Source organism: Poecile atricapillus, chromosome 14 (genome assembly GCF_030490865.1).
Source record: "Poecile atricapillus isolate bPoeAtr1 chromosome 14, bPoeAtr1.hap1, whole genome shotgun sequence".
Lineage (NCBI taxonomy): Eukaryota > Metazoa > Chordata > Aves > Passeriformes > Paridae > Poecile > Poecile atricapillus.
The window spans coordinates 818,837-843,847 of NC_081262.1; the positions used below are offsets into that span (position 1 = coordinate 818,837).

The following is a 25,011-nucleotide window of genomic DNA, read 5'->3' on the forward strand; positions in this document are numbered from 1 at the left end:
GAGAAGCACATCTGAGAAGTTATAAACACAGATAAGAGATTTAAGTTCCACTTCTAAATTAAATTAAATTTGCTGTTTAGATTCTTGTAATGGATATTGTTACATGCTTGTCAGGTCTATGGTCAGGAAACATCAACTTTTCTTGATTTTATATAAAGAATCCTTTTAATGTGACTTACTCTAAGAAGAGACACTCGGAAAAACAACTCCTAGTCAGACTAGAAAAACCTTATTATCAATTTGGAGAACAAGGTAATAAAAAGACATTACACAATTGCCTTAATTGTGATGCATACAATCACTCAGAATAGGACATAGATATTACATCACTACTATGAACATCAAGGTGGCTTTCACTGTGGTAAAGATATGTACTTCACAGCTTAAACACAAGCAAAATCTGCTTCCGTGGGTAGACAATCCTTAGATTCCAGAAAACCCATTCCTTCAGAAGTAACAGGAGAAACATCACCAACACAATTAACACAGAGCTCAGCAGAAAAATTATCAAAATCCAAGACCTAGAGAACAGTCTAAATGCACTCATGCTCTCACCTGTGTCTTGGACCACAACTACTCACAGCTTTACAATTAATCTGTTCCCTTACTCACTGTGGCATTGCACAGGCCCAGTACACAGTAATATTCAATTTGCAGGAAAAGGAAAATGCATTTCCTCTGTGCTGTATCCTAAGCTAGCCAGAATTTCACAAATTACCAAAACTTATACATTACACCAAAACCACTGCCATACCATCAGTATGTTTTTATTTACCACTCTGGTCTGCTCATGCACATCCATTTTTACTTCCAAACATCTTTCTCCTTAACCTTTAGCATGACAAACCAAAGGCACATGAGTCAGGAGGGAACAATTTTCACCCAGCCTGGAACAGGGGCATCTCTGACCACAGCAGGCACCTATGAATCCTCAGAAGGAAATAAGACTAAAATAAGGCCCAAGATTGCCTACCTCTCCACAAACTCACTGGCAAGAACACTCAGAAATTCATGGGAGGGACTCTACTCAGCAACCAGCATCACTTTTGCCTTATACACAGTAGACAAGAGGTGAACAGACAATACCAGATCCTCTCCTGTTCAAGCTCAAAGGATAAGCAAGTAATACAAGAGCTGCAGCAAAGGATCCATCGTAAAGAAATGCCATCAAACAGCATGAACATAGCACAAAAAGAGAGGTGCTAAAAAACAAAGCTACATGCACTAGACCACCAGTATGGATAAGTGTGCTCCTCATCATCCCTCGAACACCCCTCTGCACTCTTGTATTACTCAGGCTGTTCATAAGGTGGTGACATTCTCTCAGTTTCATATTTCCAAGTCCTGTTTATACACAGACCTGAAAAAAGCATTCACAAAACCCACTACTTTACTTGTACAAAGTAAGTAAAGAGATTTTCTCTTCATCTTCACATTTAAAGTGAAATAATTTATATCTTTCCTGATTTATATCTCACTGATTATATACTTAATACTGTTACTATACTCAAGACTGGCTCACTGATTATGCTCAAATGTGAGAACTTGCTCAAGGAACACACTGGTTAGAAGAGCACAGATCTAACCAGCACAGCCTTTTGAAGTTCCAAGTCAGGACAGAAGAGGCACACAGGCTTCTCTATCCTCTCTCTAGCAACACTATTTGAAAGAAAGGTGATAGTATTTATTTCTATTCAGTTTTCAGGTAGGGTATGCCAATCAAAACAAACAAATTTTTAATTAATGATTATCTAGCATGACATAATTAAATTTCACAAGCTGGAGATTGGGGGAAGGGGCTACACTACAACAACTACACTATCTTACTGTGCCAGATGACTGAATTTGCCCCCACCAGAGCTCTAGAATCTTGCAAATAATCCCGATTATTTTGCAGCTCTGAACTCTTAATTTGTAATCAGATTATTAATCTCAGCTACAGTATCAAAGACTTTTGACCGCTTGTCTTAATACCAAAAAAAAAACCTGTATTTGATTCAATAATGTGAAATACAAGAATTGAGAACAAATTATCAGGACAGAAATAATCCACTTCAACTCAGAATTTATTAGCACAAATAACCATATTTAATAACACCACCAAAAAACATTCTCTGCCCTCAAATCAACCTTCACCTGCCTCAAGTTACTAGAGATCCAAACATTTCCATTAGTATGTGGCATATACTATTACTCCATTAAGTTTAGACCTCATTTCTTAATGGAAAAAATTTTTGAAGTATTAAGCAAAAATAATTTCCTTAAGACATATTCAGCAAATGACCTCAGTTCTTGTCACCTTTCTTCCAAAAAGTAAAGGGTTTTTTAGTCTTCCACAGATATTTGCAATTTCCTTCTTTATTCCATGACTTAATAGGATATAGCAGGAAACAAAGAGGAAAACTGAAAAATTATCAAAATAACTTTCAGTTTCATAAAATATCCAAGTTCTCAGGGTTTTATTTCCCTAGTTTGTAATCGTTTAAATCTAAGACAATTATGATTTTGTTCACATTTGAAATCATTAAATTCTGCCTTGCAAAAAGGCAATCTAAAACAGTTTTGGCTCTCTTATAGTGAAGTCTTCCAAAAGCACAGCAAGAATATTTTCAATCAGCAAGTAGGACAGTATATTCTTTCACAAATGGCAATTATATAGTCAATTGTACTCCTCTGGCAGCAAAATAAAATACTCTGAGCTGTACCTTTCTCATTCATGCTTACGGGCTAAAATCTAACAGAGTCATGTCACACCTAAAAGTGGCAAGCTATCATCAGAGCAGCAACTCAAATCCTAAGCGAAGTTTTTACAGTCTTCCTACACCCCAGTGAGCAGCTACATCATGTAGTAATAGTTGAATTTATTTTATTGTGTGGTTCAAAGGGAATCCTTTATGATGCTACATTGCATTGTAATATTAGTGTATATATTTCTTCCACAAAAAAATATTAGTAAATATTTCTTCCACAAAAGATCCACGCTATGTGGTACAATATTTTCCCCAGATGAAAACAAGCAGGTACATACTGATCTTCTGTTCCAAAAAACTTCACAAAGAAGCACTTTTTTCCTCGAGGTTTCTTCAGATCTTTAGGTGGGTTAACAATCTAAAGGTGATTAGAAATCAAAATTAAAAAGCACATTGTGACAAATTTTGTGATTTTACCAGCCAGTGTTCAGCTATTATAGATTTTTTAAAAATCTGATTAGGAAGATAACCGGCATTAATAAAAATTTGTTCCACTTAGGTAATCCTTAAAATTCAAATTTTGTCTTTACTCCCAGAATAGATTACTTATCAAGTTTAAAATATTAGTAAGAAGAAAAGCTAACATTCAGTTATACAGGTGACACCTGTACATGAACCTGGTGTTAACTTGATCCAATAACCAAATATTTATAGTTGTTGGCCACACCGACAATTCTTTTCCCTGACTCATGCTGTTACCTCAGCATGCTTAGCCCTCATATGACATAAAAGACAAAAAGTCTTTCAGAGAAGTAGAAATAATAGAAATGGCATATAAAATTCTTTTTTTTTTAATCTTTAATCAAAAAAACCCTAACCAAACCAGAAGTAGGATCAAATTACCCCAAATAATTCTCAAAAACCACAGCTTTAAAACAGTATATTGAGAAGCCAGACTCCTTATGTCTATTATTTAACACAGTACTGTTAACCAGCTTATTATGGAAGAAATGTGTCTTGCAGAAAGTGACAGGGATTAAACAACTACATTTGGGAAACATTAGCAATTCCAGAGCTGTGTCTCTGCTTTTCATTCCACATGAACTACTGCCTGTTACTGACAGACTGAGATAATAGATCAAATAAAGCCCTAAACTAGTTCACACTTTATATTTGTGGGGTATATGTGCTTTCAGGCAAAGCAATTCCTACACAGAAGGAAAACACAACACAATGTGCACCCAAACAAAAAAAAAAAAAACAAAACACAAGCCATGAAAACTAAGACAGCAACAATAAATACAAACAAACCTCACCTTCCCTGGCCATGGAGGGTAGCGGCCCAGCTTCCCCCTAGAGAAAAAATAAAGTATTAGGCACTAGAATCAGAGAAAAAAACAACTATCCCAGTGCCTGCTTTTTCACATTTTTGTCACTTTTCATATTAATTACAATTTGCAGTCCAAACCTTCTATGTAAGGCAGGACACATGGCTGACATCTGCACCTAACTCAGGTCTCTGGACAGTCTGTTTGACCTTGCTGGACAGTCAGAACTGAAGAGAAGAGCAGCAGCTACACTGCCTGCAAGATACAAAAGAAATAGCCACTGCAGCACCATAAGCGTGGATATTTCATCATATGGAACTGAAAAAAAGCACTGGTGCAGGCAATCAGACCACAATTCAGGTTGAGAATGTCTATCTGCCTATCTAGAGAAGTTGGTGAGCAGAGCAGCCACCATTTCCCAGCTTAGAAATCTGAGGTTCTGATTCTCACAGGAAAGCACTAATGGCAGGATCCCCACAACAGGTTCAACACTATCACTTTCTTCAGGTGCTTACCCCCACACTAACTAAAAATACGAAGAGTCATTAAAAAACAGGTAGGAAAGTCTACTTTCTACACTTGCAAATATTTCCATTATGAAAACTAGGCAATATTGGAAATAATCACAGAGGAGAAAGAGACATTAGTCTTTGCCCTCAGCTCACCAGCTTTCCGGGTGAGCTTTATCCTTATTTCACCCTTGTCACTGACTTGTGCTGCAGTACTCTCAAAACCCCATTAGTAACTGTCTTGCAAGAGACAGGCAAAGAACCTGTGGGGCCCAACAACTCCTGACACAAAACTTCTCAGCAAGTGGCACTGCAGCCCCCTGAGATGGCAATACTGCCCAGATGATTCAGAAGCCAGGGTGCAGGCAGGAACACCATCAAGAGCTGTGACTATGACCATGTCTCATATTCAATGCTCCCATTCCTGTACTGAGAAAAAAAATCAGCAAACCCTTTCTGCTATTGCTGTCTGGTTGTTAAAAGTTCCCTGCAACAGCTCTAGGGACAGTACCTGGCTGTCATGTACAAAACTAAAGCAGGATAATCTGCAGTCCAACATTGAGAGCAGAACACTCCCCAAAATCTCATCTGAAAGAAATATGCTAAAAGTAACTAATGTTTGCTTATTTTGCTATATAAATTAGACAACTTCTCAGCACTGTAAATTTTTCAGATGAGAGCTGCAGTTGTCACAGCCTGAAGCACATACTTCTTTTTATCTGGGTTATCAGTATAAATGCATGCATTTATGTGTTGGGAATTAGCTACTTCTCTGAGCCCTGGCAGGACAGCCTAGCCCATTCAGCATAGCAGAACCTATACATTTAATCGGTGCTCACAGGGCACAGTGGAATGCTCTTACTTCTCCCGACCAGGAAACACAAAATCACAGCTCTGACTATCTTAGGGTAAGAGTGCAGTGACAAGGGGAAATGGCTTCTGGGGGCTTCCACAGGGACACCCCAACTTGCAACGAAACGCTGGATTGTTGTGTCGCTTCATTAAACCATTGTCATGAAACGGTGCCGTGGCTCTCCCTAAACACCTTCTATCTCTAACCTTTCTCGCATCCCTCGGGAGCTGAGCCCATGCTTACCAAGGAACCCCGCAGCGTACATCCTTCCGTCCCGCTTCCCGCATCCCTCCATCTGACACAGCTTCCATCATGCACCGCCCCCGCCAGCCTCCAGTGCCGGCCCAGCTCACAGCCCAGCCCACCTCCCGCCGGCCCGGTGCCCTAGCTCCGGGCTGCCTCCCGCCGCTCCTCCCACACTGCCCCAAGGACGGCGGCGACGATACGCGCAACCCGGCAGCGGCCCCATCACTGCCCTGCCCTGCCAAGCCCCACCCTTGCCCGCACCCGCTCCCCAGAGTCGACCGCGAGCTGACAGCGCCCAGCGCGGCCCAGCCCGACTCGGCTCCCGCTGCGTCGTTCCCAAGGCTGGGTGCAGCCCCGCCTGCGTCTCCGCAGCCGCAGCCGGATTCTCCTAAAGGCGCCTGAGCCACCATGCTCCGCAGCCGCTACCCAGCCCGCGCCGCCACTCACCACACCAGGTCTCCGAGCCTCAGACTCACGGCCGCCATCTTACCGACACAGACCGGCCGCGCCGCGCAGGGGCTGCCGGGAGCAGCGGGAGGGAAGCGGCGGCCGCGCCCATTGGGTGGACCCATCACGTGGGCAGGCGGTCCGTCACATGGGCGGTAGGGCTGTCAGCGGCCTCTCCCTTCTCCCTCCTCGTTGTGCCGGCCGTGGTTCCCATTAGTGCGCGGGGCGGGGCTGAGGTAGGAGTGAGGATCACCGGCCTCTCTAGTCGGATGTTCCTGGGGCTACCCGCCGGACGTGGGATCGAAGGAGCTGTCGCGCAGGAGCTCATGTGGAGCGTTGGAAGTGGCGGTGGAAGGAGCGCTGTGTGCCGAGCGCATCGTGGGAAGTGCCGGTGGCAGCCCGTGAGGTGGTGTTACTCTGCTGGGCCACTCTGGTGGTGGCTGCCGCCCCCACGTCTGGCGGGTCCATGTTTGTGCCGGGGCAGCGAAGGGCACTGCAGCACCCCGGATTTTACAGCGGTTTCTTTGAGAGTTCCCCTTATGAAGCAGTAACCGGGCTCCGCTGGTGCCGCTGCTCGCTGCCCTTGGACTGCATATGTATCCCCCGCGGGGCCATACCAGGAAGTGGCGGGTTTGGAATATGATTTGCGCTCGTTCTCACAGGCAGGGGGAGACGCCGTATGTGGTCAGCTGTTGTGGAGCTGCATCGTTTTCCGTGATGACTTGCTGTGTGTGGTGATGCTTTTAATTTCTGTCCATCTAACAAAGCAAATTTCACATTTTTTTCAAGCATTCTTGTCATCTCTTCTCCTCTGTGGGCTCACAGAAACTGATGCATGGGTGTCTTAAATGGACACGAGCTTGATCCTTGTGCTTCACAACTCCTGGGTACAAGCTCCCAAATCTGTACCCTGTAATAAGTGGTTTAACTGCTCTGCTATTTCCCCAAATTTGTGTGGATTGAGATCAAGTATTTTATTCTAAACTGGTGTTTCTCAGTCAGGTAGCTCCTGCTTACTCCTATGCCCCTGTCTTTTTTCAAGAGATGCACCATATTAGTCTTAGGATTGTCAGATTTTTTAATGTGTGGTTTACTTTTTTTATGTGTAGCACACATGAACACACCCCTTTCTCCTCACACGTTCATCTTGGCTGCTGGAAAAACCCACGCAGTGTCCTGAATGCCTTCAATATAGGACATCGCAGCAACGCTGGAGTTGTTGAACTTCCTTTAACATAGGGATTTCAAAGAAAAAATTAAACTCTTCTGTCAGATTTAATTTACCAGTCTATTGCCAAAATCCAGGGACTGACCTATGCAGTTTCTGCTTATAAGTCTACTTACTAAAAGTGTGGCCGAACTGTGCTAGTATTCCATGGCTGGAGCCGGTCAGAAGAATTTTGTCTTATCCCAGTATAGAGTTCCATGACCCAGCTCCTTGCTCGTGGCCCAGCCTCTGACTGAAGATTGGGCCAAACCTGTTGCTTTAATCGACCTAAAATCTAGTTTACTCAGGCTTTGAACTTTCCCTGACATAGCTGAATCTGCGCAGATTTTTCTAAACCAGACGCTGTTCAGATGCCTGTCAACAACCAAGCCCGGCTCCCCCGAGAGCCGCCCAGCACACAGAACCGTCAGGCCGCGCCGGGCCTGCTGGCACCGGCAGGTCCACACCACAGCGGGAGGCCGCGGCACGCCATGCGCTCTGCGGGCAACAGCCGGAGAGTGCCCACCGCGGGCGGCTGGGCCACGCGGAACGCTGCGGCTGTGCCTCACGACGGGCGGGGCGACTTCCGCGGGACACGGCACGGCTTCCGGAAGAGGTGGGATCGGTGGGTCCGGGTACGGTTCTCGGTTCTGCTCGGCTCCGCGCCCTCGACCGTCGCCATGGCCCGCAAGAAGCTGCACCGGCCCATCGCCGCCATGGCCAAGAAGATCCGCGAGTATCGGGCGCTGAAGGATCGGCCGCGAGACTCTCAGCGCTTCTCCGTGGACTACGAGACCATGCGGCGACCGCTGACGCAGAAGCGGCTGCCCGTGCGGGCCTGGGAGGACGTGCGGAACGAGAACCGGCTGTTCGCGCTGCTCTGCCGCCTGCCGCGCTTCGGCGTGGGCCGCACCGTAACCCGCAAGTCCTGGCTGTGGGCGCACGACGAGCCCTGCTACTGGGTCATCACCAAGGTGAAGGCGGACTACATGGCCGAGGTACCTGCCCCGTCCTGCCCGCCGCCCCGCTGCGCTCTGCGGAGCTCCCGCCCGCCGGTCCGCCGCGACCCACTCTCAACGGGTTCCTCTTTTCTTTGCAGAACATGGACCATGGAAGAGCCTGGGGCTACCTGACTTTCAAAGGTAAAACCGGCTCGTTTTCCCACACATGGGGACAGGGCTAGAGAGTACCGGGTGCGTGAGGGTGGGAGGGAAATCGTGGGCTACCTGCCTGGGAAATTTGTTTTTCTCAGATCTTCCAATTGGAAAAGAAGTTCCCCGCGTTTCAAAAGCTGGGATCTAGCTACTTCAGAATGTCTTTCCAAGGAATGCTGTGGGTGAGCCAGTACAGTATGACCTTGGGGAACAGCAGCACTAAAATCATATTAGATGAGTGACTATTCTGAGACTTTCAAAGCATGACACAATATGAGTGTGACGGTATTCCAATTAAAATTGTCACTAAAAAGGAAAAAGTGCAATGGCAAGTAAGTTGTTTCACTAGAATTTTGAAATAATGATTGGAGTTGTATGAGTGAGTTTTCCTTTTTAGAGCTGTTTTATATTAAGTATATAAATTTCCCTTACTGGAATTACTGAAATAGTACTCATTCAAAGGCTTTTAAGTTGTTGAGAACTTTTAACACTTGGTTTTCCAGGAAGCTTTCATCATTGTAGGGAGAAATTACTCTTGTTCCTTAGCCATGGCAATGGAACTTGAGAGAGACAAAGCAAAACTATAAATTAAGAGAGGGTGTCGTCCACAAGGCTGGAACATCTTGCCTGTAGTCCTTCTAGCCTGTTTCTATTTCAATTCTCAAGGACAGAAGTAAGATGCTATAGTGTAGCAGGGAATAATTTATCCAGCTCTTTGAAAACTGTTTACTCTTGCCTGTTGTAGCATTTTGGGTGCCAAAGAGTTAACGATGTGTCTGGAGTCAGATTTTTGTGATGGTGTTACCCACTGGTGTTCATCATCTTTTCCCAGGTAAAACTGAAGAGAAAGTGAGGGAGATTGACAAAGCCATGTACCACGATTGGCGTATGGTGCCGAAACACGAGGAGGAGGCCTTCAAGAAATTCACCCCAGTGCCTGAGGAGACTGTTCATTTCCTGCCCTACCCACCACTGCTCCGAGCCATGATCCTTGCACAGTGGCAGAAGGAGGGAAAACCAATCATGGAGCCAATTATTGATCTCGAGAAGGTGCTGGCCTCTCCCCAAGATCAGGCAAAGAAAAAAGCTGCAGGGACACTAGTATAAAGACTTGTTATGTGTTCTGAGCATCCCATGTGCTCTCGCTGCCTGTTAGAAGCCCAGTGCATAAGGGGTCTTAGAGAGTCCCTCTGTGCTCATTATGGTGGTATGTTTCCAGCTTTCTCCTCAGCCCTCTACAGTCACCTCATCTGAAAGGGAAGCTGCAGATAGACTCCTCTTCCATAACTTTGATTTCAGTCAGCAAAATTGATTCCTTGGATAGTCTCTAAATACACAGCTCCAGTCAGCCAGCTGCAGTTCTTTGGAGCATAAAATTTTTTACACAACTTGGGTCCTGCGTGAATCACACAAAAATTACTGTGAATATCACAGTATTTCACAGAGCTGTGAAAAAATGTATCTGCAAATGGAAATAAAAGTTTTCTTAATTTTGCAGCACAGTTCTAAGAAAACTCATGATTTTTTTTCAATGCCTGGAAATCATCATGGCAGCCAAATGCAGAGCCATTAGCTCAGGCACAGCATCTGGTTCTGTGAACACAGCAGAATGTTCTGGGTTACTTGCATGTGAAGGCAGTGAACAAGAAGTGAGGAACATGACTTCAATACTAAGCTATTCCAGAGATATCCATCTCTTACTCCCAAAGATGGCTGTCAAGAGATAGGATAATTTTAATTCTGGTGATGCAAAGGAGGTGGGCTCTTACCATTTGAAGCCAAATGTAAATTATCCTTGTTCCAGGGCAGCATGTTATGAACATTAAAACATGGAGCTCCTGAGCACAGTTCCTGGTATTTCATCTTACGCAATGGCTGCAAATGCTGCTGCTGTGTCAAAGGCTGTTGGAGGGTCTGGTCTGGGTGTGGGTGAAAGGAGCACAAGAGCTGTTCAGCTTTATAGATCAATTCCCTGCAGAAGTAACTTTTTAGTCCCTGTGTCTGCAGGTAGTCAGGAGGTGGTGTTCCATTTACTGCAGCATCCTGAAATCACAAATAGCCTGAAGGGATTTAGTGAGGGAGAGCACAAATGGGACTCTGCTCAACCCAGTGTGTGTGGCCTGGATGAGGCTGGTAACATGTGGCCCCAGCCAGCAGGAAATGGCTGTCATCAGTCAGGAGCACATGGATTGACAGTGGCTACCTGTATTTCCATTTCCTCACCAGAGGCCCCTGAAGGATTAAGGTGCCATGGGATATGAAGGAAAGCTTTTCTTGTGAGTTATAAGCTGGTCCTGTGACAAGGAGCAGAGTCTGGGAAGAACTGAGCCTGCCTTGTTGTGGCAGGAGCACTGAAGAGCATGTGCCAGATCTAGTTCTCTGGCTTCAGAAGGAATGGGAGAATACAGGAGAGGGAGAATCAGGAGTAGTGTTAAATGCACAGTTTGAGGGCTGTGAGCCTTCCCATGGCAGTTGCTGTGGCTGGAAGGTAGTTTGACCGATTCCCATAATTCACTGCTGGGCACTGAGCTGAGCTCATGTCTTCCTGTCCTCACTGTGACTGAGGTATTACTGAACACAAACCAAGAAAAATGGAGATGGGAGGGAGGTGTAGTTGTGAATCCAGTCAGGATCTGAATGTAGCACCAGCAGAGAAGTTGTCTCCCTGAGGGGGCACACAGAATCTGACCACAGTGGACAGACCCAAGTGCTGATCACAGCAGCCCCAGAAAGGCAAGAAATGACCTGTGACCAAAAGTCAAGGGTCATGGGCCACCCTTACCAGGGAGCCAAGCCAGCAGCAAAACCAGATGTAGCTGATAAGGCATAGACTCACCTAAAAGCTTGGGTGAATCTCTGAAGATGATGTAGCCAAAATGCAGCCCCCCAGTTCCAAGGAGTCTATCCAGGGGTGGCTGGAAACAGACAGTTGAAGACTCCAGGTTGTGCTTCAGTGAGGCTCCTGGGCCATAGGAGGAAAGGGGCCCTGTAAAGGTGGGGGTCTAGGTGGCACTGATCAGGACAGTTAGGACCTGCTGGTGAGCTCAGGGTCATAACACCTGGGGGAATGGGTGTCTTCTCACAGAGCCCCGACAGCCTGGGAGCTTTACCCTGATAGTGAAGGTCCCTTCTGGGAAGCTGCACAGCCTGTTGGGTGTGTGTTGGATTCCATGCTCAGAACATGCTGTGAGCTCTGATGGGCCTCCCAAACTTGTATGTTACCTCACAGATAGTTTACCAACACAGGGGGATTGTTTGAAGGGTGTTGGCAGTGATATGCTTTCTTAGCCACCAGACATGGGTGTACTTAACCCAGGGCCCTGTGTTACAGTGCATGCCGCAACGAGATCCTGAGAGTGACTAGCATTCCTGGGGCCCAGAGCACATCATAGAAAATGCTGACAAAGGGATGGATTCTTCTTTTTGCAATCCATCAACTGGTTTATTGAACACAGCTTTGAATAGGTGTAGGGACAACAACCAAGGATTGGGTTAAGGGCACAGAGTTAAATGAGGGGCAAAATGGGCAGATCTGAGGGTCAGGGTCCAATAGGGACAAGGGAAAGAGGTGCAGGGGAGTAGATAAAGGTTGGGAGAACCAAGGGGATAACAGGGGTGGAACAATGTGACAAAACAGAGCCAGTGGAGGTTAAGGGAAGGAAGAACATTCTAGGAAGGGTACCTGAATGGTAAACAGGGGCTGATCAAGGGTGACATCAATCCCCACACACTATCAGAACACCAGAACCCAAAATAACATGTGGCTGCAAAAGGCCCATGGGAGGGAGGCCTTTTCTTACTGTTCTATATAGGCATCTCTCCCCTTTTGCCTCTGCCCCCCCAGGGTTGAGGCATTTTGGTAATAGGCCCCTGGGCCTCCACAGCTCTGCTCAAACTGCTCCTGCCCGTTTCAAAGGGTGCAGCCCCAGGGATTTAGGATGGATCATAGCACATGTTTCCAAACCTCGCTGTTGAGGTACCTCCATTAACTGCAGAGGCATTGCCAGTTTCACTACACCCTGACCTGTGCCACACCACAGTGGTGTGGAGGTGACTTGCCTTAGGGCAGAAGATCCTGGAGCACCTCTCCAGTCCTAAGGACATAGTTCCCTTGTACATTGCTATGTCTAGCCCTTGAATCAATGCAGTTCTACAAAATAGTTGAAGGTGTCCAAATGCTGCTGGGACTGAGGAGCAAGCTCCCTGCGATCAAATGATGCTGTTATCACTGATGCCTATGGGACTGTGAAGTGCCAATCTGTACAGTATTGAAAAATGACCCAATGTGTTATCCCTGGCAGTTCACCTGAAAGAGCCACCCTGACTAAAGTTGCAGGAAGCCAGCAGAATGCTTCTCTGCTCCAGCTTCTAGTTCTGAAGTTGTGCCACCTTTTATTTTCACCATTTATTTCTGCCACTGGTACAAGCTACAGATTGCACTGTTGCTTGCTGGATCAGCCCCTTCTGCTCTCACCTTGTGACCCATCCACATTTCATTTCTTGCTCTTGAACTGCTCAACAGGGAACACTTGAGCTGCATTCCCATCCTTGCAAGTGTCCTGTTAAAGACTGAGCATCAATCCCAGTGCCTTCATAGGAACACAACACACTGCCCAAGCTGATGTTAACATGTTTATTACATACAGAACAGATACGGTTTGTTGTTGATAGCATAGGGGACAAAGCACGGGAATGTATTCGTACAGCAGGCTCTTTACAGAATGCCATCTTCAGACCAAACAGCGGAGTTTACAGGCCTTAAGACACTTTTAAAAATCCTTTTGTAACATACAAGATACTTTACATACATCACAGTGGAGATATGACAGAGAAGCGTACTGAAGCCAGTCAGTTTTCACCTTGATGCCCAGGAGCCACCCAAGGCCGCAGGAGCTATCAGTGGAGGCTGGGTATCCCCCTTGCAGCTGCCCCTCTGGGCCATGTGCTTCTCTTGGAGGAAAACGCAGCATTGAGTTGGAAAGGAACCTGATGGGAGGTTCCATCATGTTGTTAGGGCCCAGTGGGTGACAGGAGACCAAGTGCTGTCTCTTCAACTGTTCAAACCAGTAACAGAACAGTCAGGGGTACAAATTCTGACTTTCCTATGAAAGTGTTGACAGAACTAAGGAACTAAACCCTACGAGGGCTTCTTTTTTTCCCTTCAGGTAGCCCAAATTCTGAAATTTGCCTGGCCCTAACTGATGAAATATTACATGACAGTGGAATCTGTGCTCTAAATGTTGTATTGTTAACTTCAATGCACTGTGTATTGGAATCCAAAGAAGTCTTCCTAACAGAGCGCATATGGCGAAAGTGAATGAGATGCCTGGAACAGTCAGCAGTGCCCCAGCAAAATGTCCCTGGTGAAAGCTCCCCCAACATGCAGGCACTGGCTCAAAACATCCCTTAACCTCGTGCCAGTCACAGAGCCCAGTATGCAGACACCCGGAAGATGCCCTCCAGCTGGATTCCTGGCTTGGGGAGGAGTGGTGTGGTGGTTCATGTCACCAGCACTGCTGACACGTAGCATGGGCACCACTGTGGCTGGCTGAGGCCTCTGTTCACCAGAGGTGTCTCCTGCTTTTTTGCAGGGAAAATTTATGCCTCAACCTTTCCTGAACTGTGGATACAAAAAGTGTTTTGGTGCTGCTGTGTCAGGAGAGATGCCACATTAAAGCATCCCCTGGGAATATGGCATCCCTGCAGCACACCAGGACCTGCAAACCTGATCCATGGCAGCAAGCACAGGACACAGTGGAAGAGGAGATGGAGGCTTTCCCAGCTGTCCCCATACTGTCACAAGGACATCTTTGTGAACCCTGGAGTGCTGTACAGGTCAAGGAAGAAACAAGATGACCATCACGAGCTTCCAAATTCATCACTAACAAATGCAATTTGCCCTAGTCCTGCACACCCAGAAAACAATGTTCAAGGGACACAGAATTTGTCCTTGCAGGACCATGTCAGAAAGGGAGAACATACCTCTACACCTGGAACTTCCATATTCTGCATCTTGAGCTCAAAACCACTCACCCTGGGCCCATTTTTTGCTGCTTGTTTTGTAAGCAGGATGCTTATCTGCAATCACTCAGCATTGCTTAGACAGAAAGGGCTATCACCACTTTTCTTGGGGGCTGTCAATTTTTTCCAGGAGTCAGAAATTTCCATCTTTTCAAACTACTTACTAGCATAGTCACTGCTTGTGATGTTAGGTAAAAGATGTCAGGAATCTAGCCTCAGTTCCTTTTTCTGTGTGACATCAGGTGAGACATAGCCTTGACTGCACTTGTCCAGTCTTTCCTAACCAACTGCCAAGTCTCTGTTTTCCAAGTCTTTGTGAAAAGAGATCTCCTTCCAGCAGGTCCTAAAAAGAAGACACAGCCTTGAGATGAGGCAATCTCAATGTGTTAATGTAGAAGTCACAGCAGATCAACACCATCTGCCCTTGCCTGTCTTTTAAAAGCCACCAAATGCAAAGCAGAGATAACCACCACATGAACCTTTCAGAATGAACTCAGGAGTATGGAATTTTCTGTATGGAATTTTCGGAAGGGAAGTTAAAAGCGTTGCCTTTTCTGGTCTTAAAAAAGCAACATTCCAGTACCCTTTTGCTACTATGCCTGTTTGGCATTGACAATCAAACACCTATCTCCCATTTGAGCCCACAAAACAATTCTCTTGGGACACACACAGGCAGGCTCCCAGCACATGACTGCCGAGGCAACAGCAGCAGTAAAGGAAAGGACTTTCCCCCTGCAAAGATGGAGGATGTGATCCCCACAGTAAGGGTGCTGCTGCCTTCTCCAGCCCCACAGCCAAAGTGCTGCTGAAACCATGATGCTCTTTGGAGGGTTCCTTGGACATTGGTTTCTCTAAGTCCAGAGGATGTTATTCTGTGCTTAAGGGTGAATAAGGATAAGATGAAGAGTCTACCCATGAACTAGAAGGATTTCTGCTGGGGTGCTGCAGAAGTGATTCACCATCACTGCTTTAGCAGGGAATACCTGGGGGACACACTTCTTTCTCATGCAGGTGGGAGTGAGGCAACCTACCCAAGAACCTTAGCCACTCCCCTCCAGCTGCCCCTCCTGACATTGGGCAAAGGTTTCCCACAGTCCTGGCTCCAAGCTCACTTCATGGTGTACTGCCATTCTTCTCCTTTTAGATACCAGCTCCAGAGCAGAACAAGAACCTAACCATGCCAAAAGCATACGGGCCTGAGATGAAAGCTGCAAGTTCAGAGGTTCAAGGGGGTCACAGTCCAAGGCAGGAACCGTTGCAGTTGTCCAGGGTCAGTTTCCAGAAGGAGTTATAATGCAGGCGTTCTGTATGTACATCATGGCATTCGGGCGGGAGGAGGGACACTTACATTGTGGGAAAAGAGGAATTCTCACTCAGGGATGTATGATACCTGCCACACAATAATGTGGCTCCGTTCAGCCTTGGAAAGTATTGGCTTCACCTGGGTGCCATCTCCTGCATTCTCTTCCGTCTCATCATCTTCTCCATCCCCTGAACAGAGAATAAAGAGAGTAAAAATGTCAGGAAAGAAAATGCCATAGTGTACTGCTCTGGAATACTCCAAAGAGGCCAATACCCCTTTTAGAGTCCCAGCAGTCTGGTAACAGACACTGTGAGCTGAGATCTTTTTCTGTGCCTGGAGAACATTTACAGCAACCCCATTCTTTTCTGAAGCTGGACTGCATGGATGGGACAAACTAGCTCCAGCAGCAGCAAAAAACACCCTTCCTTTCAGGGAAGCCAATGTTTACACACAGAGCACCCTCAGCAGCATAGATGATTGTGGTGGGGCAGCAATGTATGGAGCCAGTGGCACAGATGCATTTGTTCTTTCCAAAGCCATTCATACTGATGCTATTTTATGATAGTTTTCATATATTTGTAGCTTTGTCGATTGCTAATGCATGGCGGTAGCTCCCAGTACTTTTCCTGCCCTTTCCCCCTACATTTTAGAACAGTAAGCTAACCTACTAACACATTCCTGATATACTATTTAGCCTTGCATCTTTAGTCAACCAAGGACACATTGCTTTTTACCATGAATCACAGGCATAATAAATGTGTGGCAAAGCTCTTGGACCAACTCCAGAGGGGCAGAACCTGGGGAAAATTACCTAACCAACTGCTCTTCTGACTGGACAATATTTGTTAAATATATTAATTTGTTTAACTTACAAAATTGTAGAAGTCCTATACCATATGTGTATACTGTACCTGGAGGCCTCCAGTTAAAGACCTGCTTTTATATTACTTCCTATATTAATATTGTCTCTAAAGGGTGTTGTTTTGTTCTCAATTTTGCAGGCATCGTTACAGCCATGTGGCACTGCAGCCACAGGGCACAGGTTGACAGCCATGTGCTGTGCAAGGAAAATCCTTAATTGCCCTCCCAGCCAGATGCAGGAGAAACAGTGCGGGGCTTTTCTGCTTTGCCTCCCCACAACAGTGATGCCTTACTCCATGACCACAGCTATGCACCCACCACCTTTCCAGATGCCTCCCACCAAGGGCACTTACCAATCCGGAAATCGATGTACCCTTCTCCTCCACTCAGCACCAGGACGTTCTTTAGCTTCTGCCCCTCAGTCTCAGTGGCTGCTGTGCTGGGGTTCTCCGAAGGGCTGTCCAACACACTCCCATTCAGGGTCGCAAGGACATTGCCTAGGAGAGGACAGAGGTGCTGTCAGAGCCTCTGCTCAGCCCTCACACAGTTCACACACACAAACATATTGTGCAGAGCAATTCTTTCTGCTAGTCATATCTGGCAGTCACTCCACTTTAAACATGGATGTGTGAACCACTGGAAGTGCCAGCCATGGCCTGAACCCTAGTCTGCTGCAGATCAGCCCCTGCTACAGAAGAGTGGAGGGACATGCCCTTGCTGAGGGAGGACTGTGCACATCCTTACCAGGCACAGAGACGAAGAACTTGACAGCATCACGGTGGCCATGGAAGCAGAGCTGTGCCTGAGCCATGGAGCAGTACGGAATGAAGCTGCTGGCAGATTTGTCACTGTTGTCATCACCATACACGTGGATGACCCCACCGGAGCGACTGCCCTCTCCAGAGGTTGGTGAAGTCTTGTTGGCTGGAGACAGGGAGCAGGAACACCATCAGTGATAGCTTTGAGTCACCTTTACAGAAGGGACTCAAAGAGAAAACTCATGAGCTGTGAAGAAAAACCTGTAAACGTGCAGGTCTCTTTAAAAGTCTTTTTTGAGTGATGTGATGGAGAAGACCAGATTACACAGTCCCTCTCTTTTAGAGTGGGGCAAGCTAGACTGGTGTCACCAGCAGTGATCCTGTCCAGCCTCCAGAAACAACCTGCTGTCCTAGGATCAATCTTGGTCTTTTGTAGCTGGCAGGGTACCCAAAGTGTCCACTGTCCCCTGGAGGAGAATTACTGCTCTGGATTAGTGATGCTGCTCAACTTCCAAGTCAAGTCCTTTGCTCATGCCCAGTCATGAGTACACATGCTGCTGAAAGCAGTCTCTCGGTCTGGTGAAGCCTCTCAGTCCACTCAGAGCCATCATAGAAGTGGAGTGAGAACCTTCCTCATTTCTTGATTTAACAATGACACCAGATTGTCAGCTACTTCAGCAATTAACATCTTTCAGATGGTCATCATCCACAGCTTCCAAGAAGGGCTTAGGTGCCTGTATCCCTCATGATCAAGCTCCGAGAATGTGACAGTTTCCACTCACCAAGCAACAGAGACCAGTACACTGAGCTCGGGGTGGGAGATGCTTTCCTTCTGCATGCACCCATATTAGTACAATGGGAACAATATTAAACCAGGCAGATTTCACTTTTCTGTAAGAGAGGTTGATTGCTTCATTAATTATCTGCAGTTCTGTGTTTTAACTTGGGGTGAATTTCAGTTATGTGACTTGGACAAAAGAGACTTTTCCCCATCAGGCTCAAGCCAGGATGGTGGGACAAGTACAAATACTTTGACGGAAGAATGAGAGTGAGTGTGTATGTACAGTATCTGGATTTTTACTGCAACTAATATCATATGCTTTAAAAGGTGGAGACGTGTTGATAATGCATCTGGACAGCCACATGAATGTCTTTAAGTGAGAAAAAAGCTCCTCTAATTTCTGACCCTGGAAAGCCGTGAATTTGAATTCAGATCCTGCCTTAACTGGCACAAACATAAACAATTCTTCATGCTTATCAAGTCCACTTGGGTTCAACATCTTGTTTGATGACTTACAGCTGGCAGGTGCCATAGCACTGCTAGCCATTGGCCTGAAACTGATAAAAGAAACATCCTTGTAAACAAAGTATGAGCAAGGGAGACCCTGGAAGAACACTCTACTCCTGCTTCTGAATGAATGAAACTTTCCAGTCCCCATCTCAAACCAGTCTACCACAGTAAGGGAACCACTGCTGAAGAATAATTATTCTTAACACAAAAAACCAGAAGGATCAACAATGAGATGGAAAAAATTATTTACAGCCATAGGAAATGAGGATACTTTACATGACTGTCTCTGGTTGCTTTTTTCTAACGCAACTTAAAACAAAAGAGTGATGAGGAAAAATGGATGGAGAGAAGTTGAATGGCAGAATGGAAGGGTGGGAGAATGACTACATAGGGAGACGGGTGTAAAAGGAATGACAGCTCTGGAGGGGAGGCAATGGACTTACCCCGGAGCCCAAGGAGTTGGCCGCGGTGGAGGACTACAGCTAGGCACAGGAAGGGAGTGGGAACACAGAGGGGCACGGGAAGTGACAGGCAGGATGGGAGAGAAGAAAAAGGTGATTACTGGGAGATAATTTGGGGGCAACAAAAATAGTATAAAACCTAGAGAAACCACCACAGAAGCTCCTATTAACATACTAACACTATTCTTGCTCACTTTGCTCTTACCATACAGGGACATAGTATCTGAGGTGGGAGAGGGACCATGTCACAAGGATCCACTGCTACATTTTTGGTGAGATTTTCTTGTTTACCTCATTTTTTACAGGAACACACAAAGATAAAGTAATTGGTTTACAGCAGGGAAAAAGTTTAACCCAGAACAAGGACAGCAGCCTTAAGACAACGGGCTCCAGAAAGGAACTTAGAAACAAGACCAAAATTGCAATGCATGAACAAGACTGTGTCACTGCCCTCCTGGTGGTAATCGCAGGCACATACAGCTTCACTGCCCTCGGAGACTATTCCAAGCCTGATTTTCAGGAGGATTACAAGAGGTTTGCTCTTTTTACACAAGAGGTATTTGCTTCTCAGCTTTCCTGTGGGCATTGGTGAGAAAACATACATTTGTCTACTTTCTGTTGACAGCAATTGCAATCAACCTCAAATCCTACTTCCCCATGGTGACCTGGATAAAACCTTCAAAATAAGATGCTGACAGGCAGGTACAGAACAGGACTAGTAAGAGCTTCAACTAAACTTCCAGCTCCAGAGATTCACCTATTTACTCTTACTGTTGGGTCCCCTCACCAGGCTGGATTTAGTGTAGGATACCTATTTCTACTTGACTGATAAAACTGAGCCCTAATCTGAGTAAATCAAGCTTTTCTAAGCTCAGTTTCTGGAAAATACTGCTATGGAAACATTTGGATGAATAGGCCAAAATAGAATTTCCGGGGAGATCTTCCTGGTGACCTCTCATCCCACGGCCTCCTTTTGGAGACTTACTACAATTCCCAAAGCTTTGTTTCCCCTGTTTCACAGTAGCTACAGAATCAGTTTGCCTCACTGCTCTGTCAAGGTCCAGGGCTGCGCATACTCTGAGCTCTTCTCCCCGAACATGGCTATGATTAAATGGTGTCAAATGTCAGGGAAACATCAGCCTGCCTGAACCACCTGCCATGCTGAACAAGTACCACCTAAAATATTCTTTTTTTTAGGGGAGATGCTGCAGTACTTTCAATAATGTCACTTACTCTCAGTCAGGGGAATGGAGATGACAACACCGTTCCCGGTGCCTACCCAAAGCCGGTTGCCAGCAATGAGCAGGGCTGTGATCCGCACGAAGGAGAAGCCCAGCTTTCCAGTGCCTGGGAAGCACGAATGAGAGTTGGGGAGTCAGTGATAACTTTGGGCAAGGTCTGCTTTGGGCAAATTCTGCCTTGAGCTCAGTAAGCAACAGACCCTCACCTAGCATCTTGCTGACGTAAGGCTCAATGTCAACATCCTGCAGATGTTGATGGCTGTGGGCATGGTAGAGCCTCAGCGTGGAGTCCAGGCGGATGGAAACCCACACTCCATCTCCAATCCATGCCAGCTGTCGCACCTGGCTCTCCCGACGAGGATGGGCATCAAAGGATTTCTGAAATAGGCGAACCAACGAGAGTTCACAGAAGTTTTGCCATTATCTATACTCCACATATACATACATTCCATTTTCAACTGAGATCACTTGTTTGGATTCCAAAGATCTTGGAGAAAAGCTGTGTTAATGACAGCTGATCCCAGCAGTTCACTACTGTACACAAAAAAATCCTTTGCTTGAGCAGCTGTATAGCAGCTCTGAAGAGCTGACAGTCTTTTCAGACCACTTGAGGAGCAAGAACATTTAGATGCCAAGAGCTTTCAATGTACTTGATAGAAGAAGAAAACACAAAACTCCAGGATAAATTCCAAAGATCAAACTGCTTTGGATCATTAATGTGAACTTCAGATCCAGCACTTCTTATCTCCTTGATTAGAATTATTTCAAGCACTTGCAGATTTGTACCAACACCATTGTACTGATTTTCACCCAAAAGGCACTAAACATTGTTTCTTCTTTAGTGGGATCCTGGGGGCTTGCTAACTGTACTGTTCCTTTGTGCCAGAATGCCTTGTAGTGGTTTAGGTTTGTTAATCTGAACTTTTTGGCTAATGTAATAAGTAATGTGGTGGGTTTAGTGTTAGCTAAAATTACTAGTGCATTTATTTATTTTTTGTTGTGAGAAATGGATGAGGATGAGGGCAAAATAGGCTTTAAACTTAAAGGGTATGAAGAAAACTTTATTAACAAAATTAAAAGAATAAGAAAAATTAGACTAAAACTTTCAGAACCCTTTTCCTCCCTTTGCTTGACTTCTTTTCTTCCCCAACTGACAATGTAGAGACAAGATCTGGGATTTTAAATTAGTTACTACTTTTGCAATAGTTTTTCATCAGCTCTTGTAGGGAGAGGAGTTGGGGTTTTTTTTGCTATGCTATGAAGACTTCTTTACAAGGAACAGTTTTCTTGTAGTTTTTTTTATTTTCACAAATAGCAGCTGCTACAGGAAAAAAAATCTGTAATTGTGAAGCTCTTTTTATTTTTACATCCTTAAACAGCTGAATTAATGGGCTATGTTAACTTATGGGGTATTATCTTAAGGATGAGCTGTTTAAAAGTAAAGGGGTTTTTTATTTATTTTTGTGATTATTTCTATTTCTGGGAACAGAGGTCTTCTTCTTTCCCTGGGAGCAAAGGATCTTTATTACTCTTATTTTTCTTTTTCTGTTCAAACTTTTCATGAGATCATAGCTACTTCAACATTTACTTTATTTCATTAATGGATGCCTCTGCTCACATGTACCGTTTGAACACTCTATCCCCCCATACTTTCCCATGAAGTAAAGGTGATATTTTAGTGTATCATAGTCTATTTTTATGGCCTTACTAAAAGAACTTTTAGCCTAAATACTAGGACATTTTCTCATTCACCTTCTACTTAGGACTTGACTTTTTTTTACTGACCTCACTGTCTTTATATGGTCTTCTATGTGTCTTTATTTTATCTTTTTCTCTCACCCCCAAAAAATTATAGTCTACAAGTCTCATCTAACTTTGTAGAAAAAAAGTTAGTATCTCACCCAAGCCTGCAAAAGATTGTAACAATTTCTACTAGGCAGTAGCTAATAAATTATAAACGGTGCTAAGCCCCTTCTTCTGCCTGGCAGCCGCTAAGAGGCCGCAGCAAAAGAAGCCTAGCCTGGCCCACAGCCACTCCCAGGGCCCAGCAGACTCCGACTCAGCACAGGCCAAAAAAAAGAGCTTAATGTTAGTGAAGTATTAGTAGCCATATTAGGCTACTAATATGGCCTAATCTCGACCAGGGCCCCGCAGTCTCCATTCCTTCCCCCAGCTACTGCTAGGGCCCAGCCCAGCCCTGCCAGGCCATATAGGCCAAAACAGAATGGGGCTGGCCCTACCAACACTACTATTTCCTCAAAACTAAAAGCAAGAGCAGGCTTGCCTGTTTTTAAAATGTGAATTTCACAGAAACAGACACAGTTTCCAAATAGTTTAATAAATTATTAATTCTCAAAACTAGCCAGCTATTAGATTTTCAAGCACAAAAAAAACCCTTCTAACAATTTTTCTCAAAAAAATAATTTCTGTAAGTAGTTTCTTTTTTCTTAACCAAATATTAATTTAAACAAAGCTAATGCATGCCTACATATGGAAAAGCTTCAGATTATACGTGAAGAGTCACTGTAAAACAAACACCTATGTTTGAACAGTACATGACCTCACAGACTCCCCAGTAAAGGCAAAGAAAATTGTCAATTTAGACTGATAGAATTATGCTCTGCAAAGGGAGGAAGGAACAAATATCCCCTGGCAGATTAGATCATAACATGACCCAGACTGACAGTCTTGGTCTTGTGGTCAGCAATGATAACCCAAATGTTCTGAATTTCACACACAGCAGCAGAGAACAACTGTAAGAATAACTACAACATAAGTGTGTGCACCCATAGACACGTATGTGCTCTCTTACCTCAATCTGCATTGTCTTCGGCTGGATAACATGGATTTTGTTCTTGTAGCCACACCAGACTCTATCATAGACCACAGCCATGCAACGGATGGAGTGGTGAGTGTGGCCAAGATCCATCAGGTGGTAATTACTGAGATCCCACTGACCATCTAAGGTGAAGAACAAGTGTGGAAAGATGCACGTAAACATACATGCATGACATGTAAGCATACAACAGAATCCTCTAACTTTCTATATATATCTTGGTATAAAGGCTTAGCTGATACTCAAATGCTCAGTTTGCTTATGTCTGTGACCTTCCCATGACTCCTGGGTGCACAGCCTTACACTTACGAAACATCTAACGATACAGTTTAGTTTGGTGTCCCACAGCTCTCAAATCAGGCCAATTTAAACATCCTTTATTGCAAGGAAGTGAACAGGCTTCTCTAACAAGTACAACAAAAACAGCGGGAGAAGAGGGAAGACTATGCAGCAACTTAAAAGGAAATGGGCCACACAGTCTTTGTGTTGAGGCTTCCTCACATCACAGATGTACAACATAATTCCCCCAAAGAGTCAAATCCAGGAAAAGGAATCAAATCTCCTCTCACTCTTATTTTCAACTGATATTTTCAACTGACCAGATATTGTGTCCTTCACAGACAGGAGGCCTCTACGTCATGAAGCTTTATCTTATTTCTGATGGAAACAATTTTGATGTGTCAATGGTCAGGCTTGAGCTCATGACAAAAGGTTAATCAAAATTTGAATTGCACAAGCCCAGAAATCTCTCTATTTCTGCTTGCTGAATGAACTGCTACTCAGTGAATAAATAAGTTCTTTATATGACAACATTAGTCAGAGTTAGCAAATTACCATGAGTTGTCCAATGTGAACACAGCTAAGAAACTGCTCAAGCCACAAAGGGAAACAAAACCCACAGCAGTGAAGAGGACCAGAAATTGAATTTACTAAGTGTATCTCAAACAAGTGCACAGCATATATATTCCTAAAAGTGTCAAATTTACTCCACATGTGCACATACACATATTTTTGTTCAGAAAAGCTCAGGAAGTGGTATTAGAGTACATCTGAGATGGTTTAGGACAGCAATTATGTGTACAATAGCTATGTGTTTTAACTCAGTGTTTGTACCCCAGCAGCCAGCAACTTTCTTACCTTGGAAGAGCATTTAATCCACTGCTACACTTTCAGCCAATTTTTGTGTTCTCTATTACATTGATTCTTACCTTCTCCCCGATGGAATATAGCTAGTGTTCCATCTGCCAGAGCAACCAGGACCCTCCCTTTCACATGCCTGAAATAAGAGAATAGTAAATACATAAAAAATGCCGTAGAAGTGAGGGACTCAAAAACTCTTCCTGCCATCCATACACACCATCTTTACAGTGTCTCCAAAATTCCCAGTCCGTTTTGCACTGCAGGAACATCCTGCAAGAGGTTACACCTCTTACCTTCACTGCAGTAAGATCATCACATCTGTAAATTTTCTGTTGATGAAATTCTTCTCCTTCATAACACAAACACCATCAATTTCAACAAATTCCCCCTAATTTACCCCCCAGTGAAATTTTGCCCCACTTCTTCCTGATATTGCTAGTCATGTATTTACTGAATTGGGTCAGGACTGCAACTGAGCAGGAAAATGGGTTGGTATGAGGCTTTCCCATTAAAAAATCCTGGGAAACTTCTCTCACAAAACAATGCACTTAGGAAAGCAAAGAAAAAGTTGTGGCTAATACATCCTTGAAAGTGTTCAAGGCTGGGGATGTGGACGGGGCTTGGAGCAACCTGGTCTAGTGGAAAGTATCCTTGCTTGTGGCAGG

The 25,011-nt window shown here is 45.0% G+C and overlaps 3 protein-coding genes across 23 annotated transcripts in view; 1 reads left to right on the top strand and 2 right to left on the bottom strand.

The window, feature by feature from the left end:
• Positions 1-7,110, bottom strand: part of GLYR1 (glyoxylate reductase 1 homolog) — a 28,424-nt gene extending 21,314 nt beyond the window's left edge. For all 3 annotated transcript variants that reach the window (XM_058850118.1, XM_058850115.1, XM_058850117.1), the window contains exons 1-3: positions 6,074-7,110; positions 4,007-4,043; positions 3,029-3,108 (exon numbers count right to left, since the gene is read on the bottom strand). In XM_058850118.1, coding sequence (XP_058706101.1) covers positions 3,029-3,108; positions 4,007-4,043; positions 6,074-6,198 — 242 coding nt within the window. In that variant the 5' untranslated portion in view covers positions 6,199-7,110. The remainder of the gene's footprint in view (positions 1-3,028; positions 3,109-4,006; positions 4,044-6,073) is intronic.
• A 396-nt stretch (positions 7,111-7,506) lies between these two features.
• On the top strand, positions 7,507-9,948 carry MRPS34 (mitochondrial ribosomal protein S34). Its single transcript, XM_058850119.1, has 3 exons — positions 7,507-8,278; positions 8,380-8,422; positions 9,267-9,948. The coding sequence occupies exons 1-3, from the start codon at positions 7,652-7,654 to the stop codon at positions 9,539-9,541; spliced, it is 945 nt and encodes a 314-aa protein (XP_058706102.1). The 5' UTR covers positions 7,507-7,651; the 3' UTR covers positions 9,542-9,948.
• A 3,105-nt stretch (positions 9,949-13,053) lies between these two features.
• MAPK8IP3 (mitogen-activated protein kinase 8 interacting protein 3) overlaps positions 13,054-25,011 on the bottom strand; it is a 77,015-nt gene continuing 65,057 nt past the window's right edge. For 18 of the 19 annotated variants that reach the window (XM_058849365.1, XM_058849347.1, XM_058849360.1 and 15 more), the window contains 8 exons: positions 24,415-24,482; positions 23,183-23,331; positions 20,577-20,748; positions 20,363-20,476; positions 19,112-19,150; positions 17,364-17,543; positions 16,973-17,116; positions 13,054-15,946 (listed from right to left, as the gene is read on the bottom strand). In XM_058849365.1, coding sequence (XP_058705348.1) covers positions 15,825-15,946; positions 16,973-17,116; positions 17,364-17,543; positions 19,112-19,150; positions 20,363-20,476; positions 20,577-20,748; positions 23,183-23,331; positions 24,415-24,482 — 988 coding nt within the window. In that variant the 3' untranslated portion in view covers positions 13,054-15,824. The remainder of the gene's footprint in view (positions 15,947-16,972; positions 17,117-17,363; positions 17,544-19,111; positions 19,151-20,362; positions 20,477-20,576; positions 20,749-23,182; positions 23,332-24,414; positions 24,483-25,011) is intronic. The other variant, XM_058849346.1, reaches the window with a different exon arrangement.

Bases quoted from the DNA above. Each gene is read 5' to 3' on its own strand.
- MRPS34 (XM_058850119.1), top strand. From the start codon at position 7,652: ATGCCTGTCAACAACCAAGCCCGGCTCCCCCGAGAGCCGCCCAGCACA. The intron at 8,279-8,379 runs GTACCTGCCCCG...TTTTCTTTGCAG, and splicing joins AGGCGGACTACATGGCCGAG to AACATGGACCATGGAAGAGC. The intron at 8,423-9,266 runs GTAAAACCGGCT...ATCTTTTCCCAG, and splicing joins GGGCTACCTGACTTTCAAAG to GTAAAACTGAAGAGAAAGTG.